The sequence below is a fragment of the Falco punctatus genome (genome assembly GCF_963210335.1).
Source record: "Falco punctatus genome assembly, chromosome: 12".
Lineage (NCBI taxonomy): Eukaryota > Metazoa > Chordata > Aves > Falconiformes > Falconidae > Falco > Falco punctatus.
Window position 1 is genome coordinate 2,176,836 of NC_137592.1, and position 23,307 is coordinate 2,200,142.

General features: G+C 47.0%; 2 protein-coding genes across 9 annotated transcripts in view; one reads left to right on the plus strand and one right to left on the minus strand.

Moving 5' to 3' along the window:
- Nucleotides 1-51: 51 nt before the first annotated feature.
- Nucleotides 52-13,322, plus strand: LOC308071945 (uncharacterized protein). 7 transcript variants are annotated; one of them, XR_013931396.1, is made up of 8 exons: nucleotides 52-2,730; nucleotides 3,341-3,524; nucleotides 3,837-7,088; nucleotides 7,742-7,984; nucleotides 8,289-8,461; nucleotides 8,786-8,903; nucleotides 9,072-9,226; nucleotides 9,874-10,009. XR_013931396.1 is itself a non-coding variant. In XM_080408120.1 (8 exons), exons 2-8 carry the CDS (start codon nucleotides 2,525-2,527, stop codon nucleotides 10,099-10,101), a joined length of 4,404 nt encoding a protein of 1,467 aa, XP_080264246.1. In that variant the 5' UTR covers nucleotides 52-2,184; nucleotides 2,515-2,524; the 3' UTR covers nucleotides 10,102-13,322. The 7 variants fall into 7 exon arrangements, 6 of the variants coding, with proteins under 6 accessions (XP_080264246.1, XP_080264247.1, XP_080264250.1 ...); XM_080408120.1 differs by lacking the exon at nucleotides 9,072-9,226 and having other exon boundaries at nucleotides 52-2,184; nucleotides 2,515-2,730; nucleotides 9,874-13,322; XM_080408121.1 differs by lacking the exon at nucleotides 9,072-9,226 and having other exon boundaries at nucleotides 7,814-7,984; nucleotides 9,874-13,322.
- Nucleotides 13,323-13,457: 135 nt separating this feature from the next.
- The window catches only part of ZC3H6 (zinc finger CCCH-type containing 6), a 29,803-nt gene continuing 19,953 nt past the window's right edge, over nucleotides 13,458-23,307 (minus strand). For both annotated transcript variants that reach the window (XM_080408126.1, XM_080408127.1), the window contains exons 6-12: nucleotides 22,443-22,559; nucleotides 20,843-20,956; nucleotides 20,149-20,256; nucleotides 19,121-19,374; nucleotides 17,964-18,484; nucleotides 17,437-17,676; nucleotides 13,458-15,881 (exon numbers count right to left, since the gene is read on the minus strand). In XM_080408126.1, the coding sequence (XP_080264252.1) occupies nucleotides 14,377-15,881; nucleotides 17,437-17,676; nucleotides 17,964-18,484; nucleotides 19,121-19,374; nucleotides 20,149-20,256; nucleotides 20,843-20,956; nucleotides 22,443-22,559 (2,859 nt within the window). In that variant the 3' untranslated portion in view covers nucleotides 13,458-14,376. The remainder of the gene's footprint in view (nucleotides 15,882-17,436; nucleotides 17,677-17,963; nucleotides 18,485-19,120; nucleotides 19,375-20,148; nucleotides 20,257-20,842; nucleotides 20,957-22,442; nucleotides 22,560-23,307) is intronic.

The window sequence follows — 23,307 nt, forward strand, 5'->3', positions numbered from 1 at the left end:
AATGCATGTTGCCCATTGCACAGTTCACGATGCACAATGCTGACGCACATTGCCCGCTGCACAGTTCGTGCTGCACACTGCACCTTGCAGTGTCACCCATGGCACAGTTCATACTGCAAAATGCACGTTGCATGTTGCCCATTGCACAGTTCATGATGCGTGATGCATGATGCGTGATGCATGATGCACAGTTCATGCTGCACAATGCACGTTGCATGTTGCCCATTGCACAGTTCATGATGCACAATTCATGACGCACATTGCCCGCTGAACAGTTTGTGCTGCACACTGCACCTTGCAGTGTCACCCATGGCACAGTTCATGCTGCACAATGCATGTTGCATGTTGCCCATTGCACAGTTCATGATGTGCGATGCATGATGCACAGTTCATGATGCACAATGCATGACGCACATTTCCCACTGCACAGTTCATGCTGCACACTGCACCTTGCAATTTCACCCATGGCACAGTTCATGCTGCATGCTGCACACCCCCTCAACTTCCCAACATCCCACACACAACACCCACCCAAAGGGGGGAAGGCAGGCACACCTGGCAGGGTTCTACCTCCAGCTCTCCAGCGTTTTGGAAGTGGTGGCATCAAGATACAGGCCACCTTTTGTATGCTGCAGGCAGGTGGTGCAAAGGCCTAGAAACTCTCACAACTCGTTTGCAGCTCCTTTGAAAGAAAGGATCCCACACCTGCACCTACAGCTGGACTCAATCAGCTTTTGCACCTTCACGGGGGGGCGGGGAGACTCTGCAAGAAGGTAAAACTCGCACAGCTGTGCTGCCCCAGAGGCTCTGGAACCCTCAGCATTACAATAGTAATTTCTAAAGGTAGAGTCATTCATGACCTCCATGAAAATGTAAGAAATCAACTGTCGCTAGGATGGAAGTGCTTAAAACACGAGGAAATTGGAGCAAGATCCAGCTCCAGCACTTTATTAGACAGACATCCACAAACAGCACACCTTGCTAACGGTCAGATCTTAGTCAGGATCCATCCTTACCGCTCCACAGCAAAGACACTTACCCACTCCCCACATTAGCTGCAGCACAAAGAACAAAAAGTGGATTTTTCCCAGCCTGAAGGTCTTTTTTTTCAGCTCTGATTTTGCTTTTATTTACGTTACTCTCTGAGTTTCCACAGAATTATTTCAGCTTTAACGCAGCAGGCAGCGCTGAGGCTTATGCTCCCGGGAGGAGGGTCATCATTTCCCAGGGATATTCTCCATTAAGTGAAAGGATACAGAAAAAGTTGGGATTTATCTGCCTTGCATTTGTGTCCTACCGCCCCAGTGAGCACAGAGATGAGAGCCTGCCTGTCTGGAAGGGCAGCTCAGCACAGGGCTTACAAACCTCGCACAGACGCAACTCGGGAGGAGAGGAGAAGGTGGGAATCATGCCTGCTCCACCCTGTAAAGCCGCACCAGCCTCGCTTCTTAACCGAAGGCGAAGCAGCCGAGGCCCTGCGAGCAGGCCCGGGTGAGGAGGGGCCCGGCCGGGTAACGGCTCTGCCTGCGCTGCCGCCTTCTCTCCTCAGGTTTTTAAGGCACGAGTAGCGCGTCCCCGGGCGCCCAACCGCACGGCCGGCGGCGGGCAGCGCCGGCACGGGGTGAAGGTTCGGGGCGCCGGGCGGCTCGGCGGCCTGGGCCGGGGGCTGCGCCTCAGGCAGGCGGCGGCCCGGACTACAGCTCCCGGCGTGCCCCGCGGCCGGGCGCCGGGCGATGGCGCCACCGCGCCGGGACGCCCCCGGCCCGTCTCCATGGAGACGCTGGCGCATCCCGGCGGCCGGGCCCCCCCCGCGCAGCCATTCCCCCGTCCCCGGCCTTGAAGCGCCCCCCAGTAACCCCGGGGGGGCACCCCCGGCGGCCAGGCAGCCCCCAGGCCCCCGGAAACGGCCTTGGCCTCGAAAGAGCGGGGGGGGGGGGAGGCCCACGGTGTCGTCAGCCCGCCGCGGCCGGCACAGGCACGCAGGCGCTGGCCTTCCACCCTGTCGCAACAGGAACCGAGTTAATGGTAATGGAGGTGTAATCAATCCCCGCACCGCCGCCCTGGGTGCGTATCCCTGCCCAGGAGGCCCGTGGGGCAGGTAACGTCACCATCCCGCCAGCACCCCCGCCCCGGCAGCACCCACCACCCTGTCCCAGCGCTCGCCCACAGGACTGTCTGTGCCCGGTAAGGAGACAGGGGCTGCTGTCCCTGGGCCCTCGGAACGATGTCAGTACAGGACCGTGGGGTGGGCCTGGGAACACGGCTGTGCCGCGGAGCCGGGCGGCGCTGGAGGCCTGCCTGGCACTGCGGGACTGCGGAGCTGGGGTCCACACCGGGAAAGCCGGGGGGAAAGCCTGCTGCAGGGGGAAACGCAGGCTGCTCAGCTCGTTGCAGGGCTGGGAGAAACTAAACCCAGTAGCAGCCATCCAAACCCTAGGTCACTGGTTAAAACTGGTAACTGTTACCCATTGCAAAGGATCCCAAACAATCCCACCTTTTGTTTCCCTTTTCCAGGCGGGGCAAAATGGAGCCTTTTTATCTCTATGATCTCGGGCTCCTAACAGAAAACAAAGTTATCCAAAGGATCCTCTGCCCCATGGCTGCACAGCTCTGCCATCTAATCCTCGCCCTGGAATGGGAAGATGGGTTTTGTCAGGCCTTTCCCAATTTAGAGAAGAATGCAGAAAAATTAGCCAAAGCCACAGAAGAACTCGCTTCTGTTGCAAGAAGGTAAGTTTGCTGGGTGTCTCCCAGGCGGATCTGGGGGCTGGGTAAGGAAGAGGAAGGGATGGCAAAGAAATTGGCAGGGAGCCTGCCTCTGTAGCCTGCCCGCCTGCACCTCGCTGGAGAGGTGGGAACGTGAGTGTAAGGGATGGGCAACACGACAGGGGGATAGGATTTAGGAAGGGAAAAGGAGAGATAGGACAACGCAAGGGTTTGTACCTGGAAGGGAAGTGGCAAAGTATGCATAACCTCAGCGAGCAATGTTTAACACACCTTAATAGACAACTAACTGAACACTTCAGTGAATTTACTGAACGTTTCAGTAAAACTGGAGCCCTAATCCACAGATCAGGCACTTGCCACTGACTTACTTTGCTGTTACAGCTGGGAGCCGGTAGAGAGCAGACACCCCATCTTAAAGTGAATTTCATCCACTGCAACAGGTTCTGAAACAGTTCTTGCAAATACAACTAAAATTAATTCAAGCCCGGTTAAGGTCTGGCATGGCTAATTGTTTTGCTAAAGACTGAGACTGGCACAGCATCCTTGCTCCTACCCACCGAGGGTATCCACTTACGGGATGGCGAAGAGCTGAGTGCAGTGGCTACTGTTCCAGGTTGGCTGAGGAGTCCAGTGACAGGGTGTTCAAGGAGGAGACACGTCCTGCGGCGGAGTCCCTCGTCCTGGCAGGGAGGTGCATGCTGCTGGCAGCCCGCAAGCTCCAGGTACAGCCAGACAACCCCAGCGACAGGGAGGAGCTGGCCGTGTCGGCGAAGAGGGTCTTAACAGAGACAGCGAAGGTAACGGTGGAAGGGGCCAGTGCCGGAGCAAGGAGGGGAGGTCAGGATGGGATGCAGCAGTGGCTAAGGGCGCAGCTGTAGGAGGGACAAGAGCTGCCCTTCACAGGGACAGGGGCTGGGCCTTGGGGAAGCTCTAGCTGCAGCAATGCAATTCACCACATGCTCCCTAGGGCAGGTCTGCTGAGCAAAATGTGCCTCGCCTCTTCCCTACGAGGGCTGCAGTGTCATCTGAGCTGCACAGGGGATGAAACAGTGAACAGGGATTCTTGAGCCCTAGCCACAGTTTTTCTCCCTTTTGTTTTTTCTGGTTAGATCCTTCAGATCAAAGATGCTGCTGGGACGAGGAGGATAATTCAGGCTGCCAGCTGGCTTCTGGAGTGCCTGAGCATGCTGCAGGATGCAGGGGACATGCCAGGACTGCTGGCTGCTTTCCAGGCCTTTTCTGAGGCCTTGCTTCTGCTGAGCAATCTGACAGCAAAGCACCTTGAGGAACTCAGAGATTGTCCTCGACAGAAGAGCTTGACCCAAACTTTGCAGCTCCTTCAGAAGTGTGTTCCATTGCTCCACGCAGCCAAGCACAGTGATCTTAAACACTCCTGGGCTCAGCGAGTCAACGTCTCCAAAGACGACGCTTTCCAGCTGACGGAGGGGACCATCAAAGAGCTCACTTCCCTGCTCATCAACAATATGGGCAGCAAGGAGCCACAGGACAGAAATGGGACCTTTTCCCAGCACATCAGCAGGCTGCTGGCTCTCCTCTTTCAACCAGACCCAGCGCACCTCTCCGACAGCGAGTTCAGTGCTCATGTGGAAGCGGTCATTTTCTACTGCATGCTTCTAGCAGACTCGTCCAGGCCAGATCTGAAGCTGGACCTGGTAAAACATTGCTGGGTTCTGCTACGGCTGAGGAAAAGCATCTGCAGCCACGTAAGCCAGCAGGAGGGACGGCCAGAGCAAAGCTGGGGAGAAAGCAGGCTGGAGAAGGAATGTCACACCATGAGAGAGGAGGTGGAGAGTCTCAACCAGGCAGTGCTCACAGCTACTCTGTGCCAAATCCTCGACACCTTCTTTGAGGGTAAGGAGCCCCTCAGGCAGTTAGTTGGAGATGCTCTTAGCTTTGCTGGTACAGGGTGTTTTCCTGCAGGACAAGAAGGATTTTTAAAGAAGCTTCAGCCCCTCACTGCCACCTTCTTCAAGCATGCCCAGCAGATGCTCAAAGTGGCAGACTTTGTTCTGGCAAGGTGCACCAAAAGCCAAACTGCCAGAGAAATCAGAGAGTGGGTAGAGTATCTGGAGAGACTCCTCGCCAGTCTCCCTCCACTGCTCACAGAAATGAGTGGAAACACAGCCCAGGCGAGTGCTGCTCAGCAACTGCAGTCCTTGTACCACGCTTGGGCTGGAGCAACAGAAAGCCTCTTGTGGTGTTTTGAGGAGACGGTCAGCATGCATGATTTCCTTCAGCTGTCCGTCCAGGAAATGGCCAAGCACAGGGACCAGTCTCAAAAGGCTCTGGGAAGTCAGGATCCTGAGCAGTTCTCTTGGCATGCAACTCACCTCACCAGCTGGGCTCGCTGGGTGATTGAAGCTACCACCAGGTACGTGGACAGAGCCACAGACCCCATTTTCAGGAACGGCTTGCTGGTTTGGGTTGAGCAACTGGCCAACTCCATCCTTGAGCTGAAAGCGGTCACAGCCCTTTGTCCAGAGAGACTCTCCTGCCTCCAAACGAGGGATGCCTTTTCAAAGGCAGCCAGCTGCCTGATGGATACTGCTCACCACGTCCAAGACGGGCTGGATGGATCCAACCACCCAGATATCCGCAGCCCTCTCCGGGAACAAGTGCGAAGCCCTGATGTTGCAAAGGGGCTTGAACTCAGCCCATTGCGGGCTGGGCTAAAAGCCATTACGGATGAGGCTGCATTGCAAGAAGACATCTTAAGTCGTCCGTCTTCACGACCAGGTAACTCACACCCATACATTGTTCCAAGGAAAGGAGACACACACCCTGTCATTACAGCTCTCCTAGCAGCAACAAGAGCCCATGACATGGCAGGTGTGAACGCTGCTTGCTCCGCCTTGCTTGAACTCTGCAACAGCTGTATCAATGCGGCAAAGGAAGCGCTGCCCGTTGCCGAGTCTCCCCAGGTGGAGACGCTGGGGCAGTACCAGATGATTGTATTACTGACACCCTGTGTTATTTCCCTGGCCAGGGAAACAGCCCTAAGGCAGCTTCGTCATTCAAGCAGACTTCTCCAAATGGCACTCACGCTCTCAGAAAGGATCTGTGAGACCAAAGAGTGCCTGGCAGCTGTGGCAGGCTCTTGGTATAGTCTGTCTCAGCAAATACTTGGCTTCATCTTGTCTGCAGACTTTCTGAGAGGCAAACAGGCTTTGGACGAGACCACAATGGGTTTAGCAGGAGCAGTTCAGTTAGCAGGACACATTGCAAGCATAGCCTGTAGTGAGGGAAATCCCATTTCCCCCAGTGTCTGGGAGAGCTTTCTACAGGTCCAAGCCAAGTTTTCACATGCTCAGACGAACACCAAAGTGTTACTTGAGAAAGCAGCGTCCTTCGAGGGCTCCTGCAGGGTGGGAAAGGCCAACCTGGAGCTGCACTGCATCGAGTGGGCTGTCAGCATGCATGTCCTGCTGGGTGCTGTGGATCGGTTCATAGGCAGGGACGTCCTGTTTCTGAGGGAGCTGAGAAGTGCCGTGAAGAACAAGCTTTGCTCACCGAGCCTCTTGGCTGCTGTGTCTGAGAACTCCCTGAGGCTGCAGGAGGCCGCCCGGCTCTCTTACTTGTCCTGCCCTGAAGACCATGGTCGCAGTGAAATCCTAGTGCTCAGGGAGGAGATAAAGGTGCTAATGGAAGCACTGCTGGATGCCTCCAATACTCTCTTGGTCTCTCCGCTCTCAACTGCCAGCTTGTACATTCGCTTTGAGCTTCTGCAGAGAGACTTGGCCCTCAGGGCCAAGGCGTTATTGCTTCACCTGGAGAAGGTCAACACCGAACACCTGCGCGTCATCCGAGATGTCGTGGGACCAGCCCTGTTCTCCCTCTCCCAAGAGGAGAGAGAGAGGAGCAAACAGGCCTTTGACGAGAAGGCAAGTCGGCTAATGGCTAATGTTCAGTGGGTCAAAAGCACCCTCCAGGACATTCTGGAGGCCAGCGCTCAACTGCAATCGCAGGCAAACCTGCTCTCCCTTGCAGACCACCTTCTGGTCCTCACGTCTGATGCAGTGGGCAGCGCCAGCCAGCTCTTCCAGGGCTGCCAGGACGAAGGGCATCTCCGCCTAGACAGTACTGTCTGGTACTGGTCAGCAAAGGCACACTACCTTGTCACACAGCTTCAGGCTGCCCAGGGCATCAGCGGACATGTTCTGCAGCTCATCAGACAATGCTTACAGAACGCAGGGGACCAGCACTTTCCAAGACAATGCAACAGCAAAGCCAAGCTCTTCCCAGCCCAAGAGCCTGGTGCTCTGAGCCACACCACGCCAACAGAAACCTGCCCAGGCAGGAGCGGACAAGCAAGTGGAGCTGCCAGGGAGGCACATAAAATGGTAAAGTAGCTCCTTCCCCCATCAGCTCTTACTGCAGGGTGACAGTGAGGGCTGTCTGTCAGTCCTGGTACTCACACCACGGAGCATTAAGATAAGTGATGTTGGCAGGGACCTCTGGAGGTCAATAGTCCAACCCCCTGGCCACCATCAGTTAGATCAGGTTGCTGGCTGCCCTGCTCAGCCGAGTTCTGGATATCTGATCTGATGGGCACCCTTGCATAAAGACACGCGCATCTCCCAACGCTGTTTTGGAGGGCGGGGAGGCTGTACTGCTCTCCCTGCCCTGAAACACGACCTGTCTCTGCTCAGCTTGCCTCCCCACAAGCACCCTTTGGGAGTACCTCCAGCTCCACTCCCACAACTGCTCGGTTGTCAGGAGCTGGCAAAGGCTCCAGTACACGATCCAGATCACTTAGCACAGCAGTTTAGAGCACTTAATTGTACTTCAGAATCGTGAGCGCTGTCAGCTCATATGACAGCTACCACCCATTTGGAGATAGCTCCTGGAGACAACGGCACACAGGGTATTTGGATGGGATAGTCCCACTGTGGGTGAAGGCAGGGGAGAGAAGGGCTGGCTGGGAAGGCAGAGCAGACCCAGCGAGGTGGTGGGCAGCTCTCCCATCTCCTTTACTCACCAAAAGCTGCTTCAGAAACACACAGGCAGAGGCTTCTCAGCACCGAATTCTCCAGACTTCGCATCTGTTCAGTTATTGTCTCAACAGCACCAGAACGGTCCTCCCAGCATCTCCCTTGCCAGCAGCCCTGCGAAGCGCGAGAGAGAAAACAGTGACACATGGCAGGGTGGCCCCAGCAAGATGTCCCAGGTCACCAAGGACATGGCAACAAGGATGATTCACATGACTCAGTTCCTGAGGAAGAAGGGCCCCATCTTGGTACGCAGTGTTTCACCCCCTCCACCCCAGCACATTTTTTCCTCAAGAGCACAGTCAAAGCCAGTGAGAGGCATGCCCAGTGCCTGCTGAACCCCCTGCCTTACCCCACTCTTGTTAAGAGTGGCACCAGCTGTATTTATGCAAAGCACTAGAAATTACTTCCTCCTGATTAGATGTGAACTTGGTGTCCAGTCCTTTCCTTGCTTCAGAATATATCTTGGCTTCCTGGACCCTCTCCCCTGTCTTGCAAGAGTCTTTTTTTCTTCTTCTCTCCTCAAACGTATTTATTTCTATTTTGTTTTAGAGCAAGGACCAGCTCGTTGCCTGTGCAAGGCAAATGGCTTCCGATGGGCAGGTGTTTGTTAGATTTGCCCACATTGTTGCGAAGCACTGCCTCGACAAGAGATGCTCTGCGGAGCTGCTGCACGCCGCAGAGCAGACCTACACCATCAGCAGCCAGCTTGGCATCGTGGCCAGGTGAGTTGCTGGGGTCAAGGACAATTCCTCCCAAGGCTGGTGTTCCCCTTTCCAAAGGAACACGCAGGGTTGGTCTCCAGAGGTCCTTGATGGCTTCTGGGTGTAGCCCTTGGAGTTCAGTTACAATCCAGGGGGTTCCCTCTCCTCTTCCTATTGCCGTAAACAGCCCTTTCCTCCCCTGGTGTGCCTGCCTCTCTGGAAACCTGCTTTGAGAGCACAGGGGACAATCTTCTGGGTTGGGAGGGACTGACGGAGTACTGGCCACACAGGGGAGGAACACTGTCTGATGTTCTCCCAGTAAAATCCTTTAAAATATCTTCTAAGGGTAAAAGCAGTCACAGCAGAGAGCAAGTCGTCTTCTGAGCTGCTCGTGAGCAACACACAGAACCTAATTCAAGCGGTTTTGCACGTCCTGAAGGCAGCAGAGGCAGCATGTATCAAAGTAAGTTAATGCTGATGCCATCAAACACGTTTTGCAAGGTGAGTCCACACCACAAGGAGCTCCTGCAGCTGGACCTCTGTTGACCCCAGCTGGGGGTAAACATTCCTCCTGTGATGTTATTTTATGCCTTTCTGTCTTTTTTCTGAAGCCCACTACACATCTTTCCAGGCACTGAATCTGCTCTGTCACTGCTACTGACTCCGAAGTCATCTTCAGCTGGTCTGCTTCCCCTTTCATTTTTGGATAGGGGAGCAGCAGCATCTTGTTGGAGGCCTTTATTTGGCAATAGTCCATGTCAGTGTTAGCCTCTGTGTTGTCTCAAGGTGAGCTTTCATCAAAACTCCCAAGAGCTTCCCTTGCAGCTGCCAATGGTGGCTGGCTGATCCAACTGTAAACAGTCTGTGAGAGCAGGCTTTATCTGAAAGCACTCAGAAAACAAGTGCAAGTACAACCAGACCCTCCACTGATGCAGTTTTCCATCCTGTACCCTGGCCTCCCATATGATCCTACAACCCTTGCTGAGCTCCAGCATGTCTTTTTAAGAGAGGCATGGTTTCTACTAGAATTCCGTTGGATAAACAAATCGGCTACAAGGGTGAAAAAGTTCCGCCTGTGGTTAATTGCTCATGCTGCTAAAAACTTAGTATTTGTGCCCATTTTTTACTTTGCTGATGTTGGCCTGAAGTAACTGCCCATTCCTTCACCTTGACTGTCCAGATTACAAAGTCCTTTATGACCTGGCTTTTTCCCTTTGGAAATTTCCCTGCTTATCAATAACTTAACTATACTGCATTCCATTTATCTCTCTGTAAGCAGGTTTTTAACCACTTTTAAGCGTTTTAAGCATTAACAAGTAGAGAAGCCATGCCGATCACATACACATTGATGCATTCAGACTTGTGTATTATTTAAAATACTTCAAATGAGTTCATATACAACAGTACGTTAAAGCATATATTTTGTCTGATAGGGTTTGCAACAGCCCCCGCCTGACTCTGAAGAAGAAGAAATAGCTGCTTTTTGCATGCAGTGGAGAAAAAAACTGTTGTGGCATAGAGCCAAGGAGTCTTTAAATTCAGACAGGGATGAATTAGGGCTCCGCAAGACTCAGGCAGGGGCTGAACCCACCCTGACAGCTATAGTGCAAGAACTGTCACCTCAGACGAAGAACATCCCCCAAGCATCCAAAACCTATTAAAGGACATACAATTACCGACAGCCACCTGTAAAAACAGGAAAGGGCATCTGCTGGAGGGGAACGGCATCGCTAACTGGCCTCAGCAGAACGAATGCGGCCCGCGCTGCACTCCTCCCTGCTCACATCTCTTCTGCTAGAGCTGCTCTTGCAGGACTGAAAGTGCAAGGCCTGAAAAGGCTTCTGTGTGCTGGCCACTCCTCCTGTGGCACCTTCTACCCTGCAGAGACACTGCTTCCTTCTGGCGACTGAACAAAGCAAAGGATAAAATGATGCCACACATTAGTGTATTTCCTAAGGGGCCTCTTATCCAGAATGTGTTTGAAGTTGAGTAATAAGATGCGATACCAAGACACAGAGGACATAGGAGCTGGCAAAGACTAAGATCCCATGAAAGGGAAAACAAAGGGTTTCCTGTTCAAGTAAAATATCATTCATTGATCTTTGTTACCTGGCACAGGAGTCACTCTGAAACCATTACTCTTGAATCAACGGCTACCAAGTGGAGCTACAGTTCTTTATATTCATATACTGCATGCCCCTGCCCAGCTGCAAGCCAGATCTGGCTCTTACATCATCAGTCAGGCTTTTTTTTTTTTTTTTTCCCCCTTTGGCAAATATTGCTAGCATTTGAAGAGGTACCTTCATCACACTGCTGTCAGTAACTGCTGGTTCTGCATTCTTCAGCACCCAAGATGTGAACAGAAGGATGTAGGAAGGCACTTGCAGCACTCTGTCAGCTCCTGCATAAGAAAGCCTCAGAGCCGGGAGGTCTTTCTCAGGCCCCGATCTTTAGCACACTATCAAACTAGTTTTGCAACCATCACCTTTTCTTGTAGGCATAGCAATCCCAAATACTGCACAGGAAGGGCAATCAGAGATACATAATCCTGCGGAAGAGCCAGGGCACTGGATGGGGCTCATATGCAAAATACGAACTCAGAGGGTAATGTGAACAAAGGCCCTACAAAAGCTGGAGGAAAGAAGAACTGAATGAGAAGGAAGACTAAGGGATAGGATCTGCCAAACAGGACTGTAATTAATTACTCTCTTCTTTGCAAGAATAAATGATTTATTGCACTATGAAGGATTAATGCTAGTCTTCTCATCATGGTAGAAATATTACAACAGGTTACCTAGTTTTAAAACAGGGTAGAAATCTCCCCTACATGTATTATCGTGGGGCAGCAAACACCAGGCAGTGATCTAGCAATGCTCAGGTTTTCTGCAGTGCGGAGCACAGATGGGATCAGAGACAAACATTTCAGTTTCCCATCTCCAGCCCAGCAGAAGTGGGGAATATTCGACCCTGCAGAGAAACAAGACCTTTCTCCCCCAAATCCCTCTCAGCCCCAGGACTCTCTTTTACCCCAGAGCAGAACATCCAGTGGTGATGATCACCCACCTCACAGCTATGTGCGTCCAGAGCATCCAGGACCAACGACACCGGCTGCTCCCACTACCGCTCTCCGTGTCCGTGCTTCGCAGCCTCAGAGGGCCGAGTTGCAAGCGTCCGAGGGAAGCGGTGCTCCCTGCCAGCACACTGCACTGGGGGAAGGGACAGAAAAGAGCCTCCCCTGCAAAACACAATCAATCCACACAACAGATCAGACCTGACTTTCCCAGTGGCCGCAGCCCGTTCCAGCCCACCTCCGTGTGGCAGGACTGTCCCCACCTTCCCCACGTCAGACAGTTTTTACTACTTGCGCTGTAGCAACAAACCTCCTCCATCTTTCGAGGGCAAGCAGTAGCAGCGGGCACACTGGAGACTCTGGGAAGAAAGCTGCAACAAATAAACCACCAGTGGATGGAGGAGCCAAGCAGCATCCCACAGATCCTCATGCCGCAGCTGGAGAGCCCCACGGGGACCTGCTGGATCAAGGCCAAGGCTGGATCTGGGAAGAAGGAAGGAGGCAGTTAGACATGGAGACAACGAGCCGCAAGGACTAGTTGGCCCCTTCTGAATTACGTTTCCTCCTTACTCCATACCCCTTCTTTTCCAAAATAAACTGTATTGTATTAAAGATGCTGAGGTGGCAGTGGATCTCCAAGGTTCAAAGGCAACACTCTGGACCACCCTACCGGAATACACCCTGCAACTCCAAAACAGGCGCTTCACCAGAGCAATGGCAAACCGCCCAAGATCCCCTTCAGTTGTCTCAACTGTAAGGCACGTCACTTCGCTCTCGGTATCAAAGTTTTCCTTTGACTTTCATTTTTCTAGTACTTTCCCAAAAAACACAGATAATCCAATTCAGTGATGGCGTCAGCACCACCCTACAAGAAGCTGTAACTTCAGGTCTGAGCTGCGCATCCTGCAAGTACTTTCCACTTCTAAATGTGAAACCACACGTCTGGCTTCAGTACCGTCACTTTTCCTCTTTGTTCCCCTACCAATCCACATGGCATTTCCAAACTGTTTCTACTTTTCCCTGCTGTCCAATTTTGCTGGCTTCTTTTTTTGATGAAATTCTCAAACAGCCAAACTTGTGACCAGATGAAGAAGAAGTAATTATGTAGGACTAACAGATTACTTCAAAACAGCAACCACATTTCACATCTGTTACCTAGTTTTCAATTATTTGGATTGAGCATGGTTCAAAGCATCGTAAAATCAATACAATTTATACTCTGCGAAATTAGGAAGGCCATTATTGCTTTCCACGATGTCTCCTTTGCCATGTTTTGCGCATATAGAAATCAGCATCTTCCCTCGGTTCATCCAAGCTGTGCTCATCAATGGAAGACGACACGTGTTCTTGCCCGTTTGTCTCACAGGCACAAGAAACCAAGACCTCAGGACTGGTGATAAGCACTATACTGTCGCAGTCGCAAAGCATTACTTGGGCCAACCAACAGAAGCAAAAAGAAGGTCACTGAGGAAGAGACTGAATGCAAAGAAACATTCTAAGTGGGCGGGAACCAGGTGGCAATTGAGCAGACGGCAAATTTTTATTGTAAACGTAGCTAGCTAGGTATGACTACATTTCCTCTATATAAAAAGCAACCCAAAAGGCAAAACAAGAGAGGCTTTGAGGACAGTTGTGCTCTCGGCATGCAACATCTTCAGAAATGAAAGAACATGCACGACATTTCTCACAGCAATACTGTTAATCGTAGTCAGAGAACAATGACGACTCTCTAAAGCAGCAGTCTGATCCTGGAACCATGCCCCAAGCTAACTCTGGCTGGATCCAGTACGAGGTTAGTTTAAACCCCCACCACCACCTGATGTACGGCGGTGCAGTGACTGCACTGAACCCAGGTTTAGTCACCTGCATCCTTCAGACAGCCCCACTGCTCCTTCCCCAATGCTGAGCGAGCTGCCAACATGTCAACATCACAGTCATTACCAGACGTTAACTGTACCCTTTTTAATTTTTTTGTTAAAAATGTCATAAAGACACCATGAATACAAGTACTGCAGTTACATCAATACAAAAAAAGCAATACAAATTAAGCAGCTGAATACAAAAATACATTGAAATACATGAACACCACAATGTAACTTATAGCACTAATCAGAATTGTGTATGCGTGAAAAAATTAAATAAAAACCTTTTTCGTATTAGACAACTTAGGTATTCTCCACTTTAACAGTAACTTTCTTCTAGTTATGTACTTCACAATTTCTTCTATATACAGCATAGAATAAAATACTTTTAAAAGATATGACATTTTAATCCTCAATATGCGATATAGGTCTCTTTTACACTAAGAATATTGACTGCATGAATAAAAACTGTCAATGTCTTACATCAACCGATCTGAAAAGGAAGATCAACATTTTCCTTTTAAATCATTTACGTAGGTTTTGAATCAGTTAGTAGGTTTGGCTTGATGCGTCAGACAATCCTTGTCAAACAGTGTCTCTCACAGTAATGTACATAATATTGCTTGTATCTATACAATCATACAAATGTGGCAATCATATCTAAATGTTGTTTATGAAAGAGACAGCTCACACATATACAGGTCTCGGACTTTCTTAATGACTTATTTACAATGAAAGTGCTTTTATCAGCTCTAACACAATACATGGGGGGGGTTCTACATGTCAATTATTAGTCTCCCTGAAATTGGAAAAGTATTATATAGAAAATACCACAGCTTTGCAAACACTATAGCATACTGTATAACTGCATGTGGTTCTGAGATTAGCAGCTGAAAAGTGTTGATAATTATAATTTAAAAATAAATAAAGCAAAGAGGTAAACCAGTTACAAAACAGCAGAAAACTGCAATATTCACAACAGTAAAAAGACTTAAAATCAATTGCTAACAAAACGGTGAAGCAGTCGGATCGAAAGTCTTGAAAACATCTTTTAATGACTTATCATCTGATTCCCCATTCGGATCATTATCCTGTGTCTGAGTTACCTGTCCAGGCTGTCTAACCTGCCTCGGGTCGCTGTACTGCGGTCTGATTAATCCCGACAAAGCTTGGATAGGAAGATTATGCACCGCAGGTGCAGCGCTGGAGTGTTTAGCCTGAGATTTACTGGTGCTATTTGCTTTATCTGAAGTAGCTTCCGATGATGATCCTTCTGTATTTTTTTCCACATTTGAGGCAGCCTTCTGGAGCGACGTATCTTCTGAGAGACTGGGTTCATTTTTACCAGAATTTTTCAAAATACTTTTTTTCTGGTTCTCTCCGTTCTCTCCTGAACTAGCTGGAGCTGTGTCCAATGACGAGCTGTGATCCCTCGGATCGTACAAACTAATACCGCTCAGTATCGAGCCTGGAGTTCCCAGCCTAACACCGCTTGACGATAATTTGGGGGCATATGGAGGCAGAGCATCTGGGTCAGGTTTAGTAGCCGCAGCTTCCGAGGGCTGTGAGGAGCCAGCAGCAGATCTGGCGAGGCGGGGGTCAAACTTCGGAGGGTGTGGATCCTTTGCGACTCCGTGATGCGTATCTGCACTCGACAGTCTGTGGAGTCTGGGATCGACGTTTTTCTGTAAGCGGGGATCTCCTAATTTGCTTGAGCTACTGGCATGCGAATCTGCAGACAGATCCAAATAGCCGCTCCTGCCCGTTAAGTTGTTTTTTGCCTTTGCAGCTAGTCGTGGGTCAGCTGGCATTGCATTTGGATGGGGATCGTTTTTCAGATTCCGCAGTTTGTTAAGTCTCTGGTCAGCAATGAGTGGAGGAAGAGGTAAGTTGATTGAAGAGACGGGGTCAGGCTTAGGCAAAGGTATAGGGAGCAAGTCTTCGGGTGCCCATACAATATGCTTAGCAAAGTTTGGTTTCATCAGGGTAACATCCATTTTAATGTGGCTGAACTGCCTAAGCTGAGATCGGGGATCCCTTAACGTCACACCAGGCAAAGGTTCCAACGGTATCAGAAAAGCTCGTTCTCTCAGTTCTCTTTCCGAGTCCTCTTCGTCATCATCCATCCCTTTTTGCTTGACTTTAACTCCAGCGTGCGCGTGGTGTAAATCTAGCTTTGCTCCCCCAAGGGACGAGCTGGCATGAGCACCGTCACTGACCTTGTGCATCCTGGGATCTCGGACGAGCCGTGGGTCCAGGGATGCCGACTCTGAAGGCTTTCTGGGGTTGGACCTTGGAGAGGCCCGAAGTCTCGGGTCAGCAGCCTGAGGCCCTGTGCCTTTTTCTTTTGCCAGCCGTGGATCGGTAGGAATACCGAGCATGTGCTGCTCTGTGGAATGTTGCTGACGATTCCTAAAATTTTCACTTTGTTTCTTTAATGTCTTTAGTATTGATTTAACACTGCTCCCCTCTTCCTCTTCACTACTGGAATACCAGTTGACATTGTCATCTAAAAAAAAAATATTATTCAAGCAAATAAACACCAGGGAATGCATCACATTTACTCATACAAAAACTTTCCAGTAAAATCAAACAGAAAAGACCTGATATTAAATCATCACTCCCTGTATTATAACAACCATAATCTAAAATGATAAAAATAAATTTCAATGAAGAACTGACATAACAAAAAAACTGTAGCTAGTTGAGATACTCCCCAGCTCTGCTGCATTCCCTCTACATATCTCTCTGTCAGCATTAAACTGGGAAAATAACCTGCTTTCAAACAATTATTTCTATCAGTACTAGTAGAAGAAAACCAACCCATTTAACATCTTGAGTCTTGATGAAAATGACCTTCATCGTGGGATGGCAGAATGAAAAGTAAAATGACACCTTACAGCAGCCTTGAAAACAGATGAATTACAAATGTGGAACTTGCTGCCTTATTACAATCCAAATCACAAGGTTTTAGGGAGAGGTCAAGATTCAGGAAGGGAAGAAATAAGAATTTTTAATTTTAAAGGATAAATTCTCAACTGTCATGCAATTAAGGAAAGCCTTATCAACACAGCTGTGTGCTCAGGTCCACACCTTGAACCTGCCTACTCACTGAAGGAGACTAGTGGTCTGTTCTGGCTCAGTAAAATGAGAAATGAAGATGAACACCAGCGCCATCCCCAGTACCTAATGCACAATAACGCGTGGTTCCACGCTGCTAGCTGTACCACACGAATATCCAACAGGGAGCAGAAGCAGTTAATAGGAACATTTTTCTTTTATGCTGCTTTCCCAAAGCCCTCCAGACAGGAGGACCAGTCACTCTAGAACGCTGGTGAGAAGCCTTCACTTCCAAGTAGATAACTCTAGGTCACTCTGGTTTTGTATGGAGCTGCATCTCCAGCTCACTCTCACCATTTGATCAGAATTATATTGGCAATGCCCTTAAAAACATTTGATACAGCCACTGCCTTTTGGACACACCGAAGATGCGTTTCTGGTCACACAGCCTAGCAGCCTCAGAAAAGGGGGCAGCAGGCCAAGGGACAAACGTAGCCTGTGTGGCTGAATCTGATCGGCAGGCTTACTGCTCTGCGCCATCCAGGTTACAGAAAAGACAGTCGAGATTAAACACTGCAGATTTCAGGTATCACAGAGGAAAAAAATACTGCTCTAGAGAAATGGAATATGCAAAAAAAGATCAAGAGGCATGACTGAATAAACAGAATCTAAGATGTACTGGCAGTCAGAAATAACCACCTGTTTCAGTCAGGGATTTTAAGAAGTAATTGAGCAACACAACCTTTTAAAAGTGCAGGCTATATCTAAAAATTATCCACAGATCTTTCTACTTGGAACTGGAATGAAGCAACTAAGCCTATACTGAAGTCCTAGAACAAGCTGGGAAGGAAAGCAAGGATATTCAGCTGAAAATACTGGGCTGATACTTGCACATTCACAGAAATTGTGAATGATATCATGATGAAAATACAAGTAAACAGATTTGTCCCAGGCTAATACACGGACAGTAAGTATGTTTAGAACTTTAACAAAATTATCTTTACCTTCATCCTTGCTCATTGCCCTCTGACCCTGGCTGCTGACAGAGTCTCCATCTCTTTGATGCTTTTGACTAAGTCTTACGTACAGGGCCTTCTGCATCGCCGGAAGAAAATCCGGCACATTAATGGCTGGTTTGTGGCCCATATGGCTACTCATGCAGTCTGACTCGCTTCCACCTTGGTGTGACTCTTGAGCCATGAGGTGAGCCTGGTGATCTGCAAATTCTCCATGCCATGTTCCATCTGCAGTACAAAAAAAACCCAAAACAAAACAAATTAGAAGCTATCCTATAGAATTTTTTACAGCAGAGGAGATAAAACATAAAACGCCATCAAACAAAACTGATGTGACTTATATCATACAACTGGAAAGTACCAGCTGGGAAAGCCTATACAGCAAAGACATTCCAGGAGGTTTGGCTTTCTATCCAAAATTCTTTCAGCTGCTCAGCTTTGGAGCCATGACGTTTTAATACTGCACAACTACAAAGCACCGTATCAAAGAACAATTAATTTTTAAATCTCCTTACCACCAGAGTTATTAGCTGGCTGGAAGTTATGTACAGCTTGATGAGAATAGTAATTGTCATAGAAATCAGCTGGGTTCTGAATAGGCTCATAATTCATATTGGGCTGCCGTTCACCAGGAATCTGCTGGTATTGTGGCCCTGGAGGACAATGATTCTCTCTTGGCATGTTCACCATATGTCCTTGAACTCCCGGGGCATTGTAAGATCCACTGAGACCCGGTGGTGTGAGAGGCGGACCACCCTGCTGTCCTTGCATAGGCATACCAGTCTGGTTCTGTGGTCCAAGAAAACCTGGTGGAACACCCTGCATAGGAGGACTCTGCGGCATTCCTGGGCCTTGAGGCCCTGCGCATGGATGATGTCCAGGAGAACCTGGGTGCATTGGTGGCCCGTTATGACCTTGTGACATGCCAGGTCCTGGCCCTGGACTTGAACCTGGATTATACATATGCTGAGAGTGCGGGTCGTTTCCCTGAAACGGTGGTCTTGGCGGTGATGCACTGTTATAGAAGGTCGGTGGCCTGTAGGCAAAAGAAAATTAATGAGTCAAATTATGCACCTAAAGATCAACAGCCTGTTAGTTATCTCCTCACTCTTACAGACGTCTGCTTGTACTTATTTGATCTTCAGTTGGATAAACATTTGGAAGCAGCAAAATAATTTTCCAAGAGAAATATACAAACTATATACATCACATACACATCGTAACACATGAAGAGCTTGTTTGGAAGTAGAACATTTTTTCAATATAGCACATGCAGAACTGGACTTTGCTTCGACAAAGGGTTTTAAACATCCCAGGGCCAACAGTCTCCATCAGGAGTCTCCGTTAGCTTTGATTAAGAAAAAGCAACCTATAAAAAGACTGCAGGAGAGAATGAACCTTGCCCAACCTACACATGAGGACTGGCAAGGCAGGCACAGAGCCAGAACAAGAACCAATGGAGTGACTTTCTGGAGGAAGGTCAAGGTTCAGTAAGTTCTCCTCTATGGAAAGCAATAAATAAGTAAATAATTACGATAGCCAACATTTGACAGATCATTAACTGAAGCAATACATTCGGAAGTATATACTGCCGACAGAAACAAAGAGAATTGTTTAAATATTTATGCAGCCATGCTTTAAGGAGAGTTCTACACAAAATTCTGAAACCTACTTTTTTCCAATTTTGTGTGCTAAATCCACAGTAGGCTTCACAACTATTTCAAAAAGAGATGGGATTTTCTTATATTCTCCTGAAGGATCTTGATAATTTTCAATGTCAGACTCAGAAAATGGATATTGTTCTGGCGGGGTTGGCAGAAGTCCAACACCTGGTGGTGGCTTAGGGAGGGGAACTATGCCACGCTTTCTGAGTTCCTCCAGTTCTTTCTCATCTTCATTTTGTGGCTCCTCCTCAGTATTCAAAACCTAGAACAATGCAATACAGCAAACACTTCATAAATTTCACAGTATATGCAATTCAATTTAGTCTTGCACTTTCCTTTTAAATATAATTACCCTCTGCAATACTACTATATATTCACATCAAACTCAAATGCACTATAAATCTATTATTTCTTGTTTTGCAGGACACTGATTCGCAGTTAGGAAGAAAACTATTTCAGGAAGGGACAATTTCACACAAGCCCATTTCCTTCACACAGTAGTGAGAGAAGCTGAACGACTCAAGTCTAAGATTCACAAAGTTTCTAGTCTTAATGTAACTTTTCTGTTAAGGTCTGTTGTATAGTAACTGGAGAGACACGAATATCCTACTTAAAACAAAGGTCAGCATCTCATGAACTGTCCAGAGGAGGCACCTTGTTCTTTTCTCCACCCTGAGTGCAGAAGTCAGCTAAAGTCAGACAACATAAAACCCACACTTCTTGTTACAGACTACATGAAGATTTCCACAGAAAGGGACGCAAAAGAAAGTTCATGGGCAGAAAGATGAGTTGTGAAAATAAACGAGTCTGATGTGGCTAAAAATAACTGAATAACTGATGGTGAAGGAAATTCCTGGTATTGAAACTGGTCACAGATTTACTGTGCTAAGGAGCAACAGGGAATTTTAACATTGCTAGCATTTAGCATCACACTCCCTGAGAATTTCACAGAAATTTCCAGCACACACACACCCCACACACACACCCCGCTTCATTTAGCAACAAACCTTATGTTTACAGACCATAAACTGCTCACCTTATCCAACAGCTCTTTTGTTTCTGCAGTTAGGGGAGCATGAGAAAATTTGCACTTATCTCCTTGATAGCATTTTGCTCCTGTATGGTAGAACTTGCAAGGGAATTCATGTAAGCAATGTGTTAAGGATTCCTAACAAAGGCTGATTTCTAGTTCACACTGGCAAGTTTATAAAATTCAGCTGTCAACTATCCTTCAATTTTTAACCAGTACTTAATCTTTCCAAAGCAGTATGTTAAGAATTTTGAAAGCTAATAACCAACTTACTCCTAGTTCCATTTAACACTCTACTAATGTCCTTAACATTATTTTTGACTTGATTCTAAAATTACTATTAAAAGATGAAGGTGTCAATTCCAGAGTATAACACGAGTCCTTTACAACAAACAAAACCAGATCAGGGTTTTAGAACTATGGAACAAATGCATCTAACTTCAAGGGGGTTTATCTTTTAAAACATTACAAATCCTTAAAACTGAAAACAAGCCAGTAATTCTATACATATCTTCTCCTCCTAAGTATATGAGCAGAAAAATAATCTTTTTGTAGTTAATCTACATAGTCTTTGGTATAGTCTCTTACGAAAAGAAATAGCTACCCTTAAAAATCAGTGATTTATCACTTAAATACTTAGAAATCAATTAAGAGTAAATATAACTTTCAGTTTAATTCAAGTGTATACATTTTTAAGGATATTGTGCAAATAAATGCAGTTCTCTCCTTTGGTGCAGTAACCCTGTATATAAAACTTGCAGATCTCCTTTTTCTTTTCAATCTCCGCATCATGATCAAATTTACACTGCTCTCCCTATAAATAAACAAACAAGAAAAAACATTATAAATCTGAAACACTGAGTAATTCCATTGCATATTTAAAAACAAGCATCCTCCTCAGCTGAATTTAAACTTTTTCTCTTTACTAACACAGAACTGCATTATTAGCACGTCCCTAAAAACTGTGAATAGGGCAGCCTGGACAGAGAGAAACACTTCCTGCATTGGGATTCAGAAGAATATACACAGTGCTCACAGAAAACAAGCTGCTCTTACTAGTCCCAGTTCTCCTCTCTCCACCTAGCAATCTGCACTAAAAAAGGCATTTGAACAAATACTTTACTGAAAATATTTTCTATCTAAACAATTATCTTGTTCTGAAAACCCGACTGTTTTAAGGGCACGCAAGAGAACTTTAAAAAGCCCAACAAGCAAAGTATTAAGACTCTTCATGTAGGAAAAACAGAGTCCAAATAATATCAAGTTTATATCGACCATATCATGTTATACATTAGGATAACTTTGCTGGAGAGGATTTTTGCATATTTTTGTATTTGTTTTCATGAAAAACACACTAATTGCTCTTTCAGCCACTTGTTTTAAAACTGAAGGTGGCAGCAAACACTCATCTTGCTGAGGCACGGCATTCTGAAATATATAAAGGCAGCAGCAGTTTTCAATTCCCCACTGGTTTGGGAAAAAAGCACAGAGATTTTCACCTTTACTTTGACCATTTGAATAAGAAAAAGAACATGTTTTATCTCTAAATACACAGAAGAACCAAACATAAATTACGCACTCACTGATTCGAGAAGCATGCGGTTTTTCCTAAGTGTGTTTTATAACTGACTGAACTAGTCTGACATCACAGGATTCAACTCCACAGCAGCACAGGCTTCAAAATGAAGCAAAAGCAATTTTTTCTATGTAATAAGAGACTGTCTTGCTAGGGCTTTTCCTTGACAGCTGACTGCTCTGAATAGCACTCTCTTCTTTCTGCTGCTTTCCACTTGCTGCCTGAAGGAAGATGATTCTTTGGTAGGGAAACTATTACTACAACCCCGCTTTTTACTTTAGAGAGAGAAATAATTTAGTGTAATTAAGCAATTCCTTCAATGTTTCAAAATTAGCAGTATCACATAACAGAGAAATAATCTAATACATTCAGAGATCATTGCCTATTTACAGATTCCATATTTATAAGATTTGATGTATATTTACATATGATACATTGTCAGTGGAATTTTATGATACTATCACAGATGTTTTTACTGTACATACTAATAAGCAAACAATTATTTTAAATAGAATTTGTTACAATTCAGAACATGCAACAGAGGTGCTTATTCTTCCACAAGTACTTCTGTTGGCATTTATCTATAAATACTCAAAACATTAGAAATCAAAACACTGAGTTTCAACATGCAGGTTTTCTTTGTGTCAGCTGAAGTAACAAAGAACTAAGCATCTTCTCCCCTTCCTCACACCGAAGCAGACTGACAGACACAGTGTATAATTACCTTAATACACCTCCCTTCAAGGAAATATTTACAAATTTGTTTGCCTTTGTGTTCCACTGTATGCTGATTTATGAACTCCTGACTCATATTAACCCATTTCTTCACTGGTTTGCCATCCTGTAAGAAAAATGAACATCCTACTGACGCTTACTTATTAACTGCAGTTGCAAAAATATTAGAGCATATTTGGTGCACCAGTTACCCCAAAATGTGATTAACTATACCATGATTTAAGTTCTCAAAATTATTATAACCACAGCTCAAACTAAAGGTAAATACACATACTTTTCCTTAGCTGCTTTAATGCAGAGTCTTTTTTATAAATGCAACCAAATTAGAAACTTACAACACAACAGACACAAATAACTTCACTGAATAGACAGAGTATCTTGTGCTTCATTTGCCAATGCTGGAAAGCAAGGCTGTCACCTGGCACCCAGCTAAGTCAGCGCCAACTGCCCCTGATTACGGGCACCTCTGCAGACAGCCAGGAGTTGAGTAATCATCCAGGCTGCACCACCTTAGTCACAACCCTATGCTTTGCCAATTGTTCCCCTCTACGTGCTTCTCACACTGCTGTGATCTCCAGATTATCCACTTTCTTTTTTTCTCCTGTTAGAAGAAAAACAACCTGTTTGCTTATACCTTAAGGCAAAAAGAAAGGAAGCACAGTTCAATTGTAACCTAACACCTAAGAATTATTACGTACTTGGTGAGGCAACTAACTGTTCTTATGGTTTGATTCCCACGTGGCATATGCACTTGAGATAAACTAAAGAAACTGCAGTAAACTCATCTAACCATGGAGTCCAGGGCAGGTGCTGAGGGGGTCTGGCAGAGCTAACAAAGTCATGGAAGCAGATGG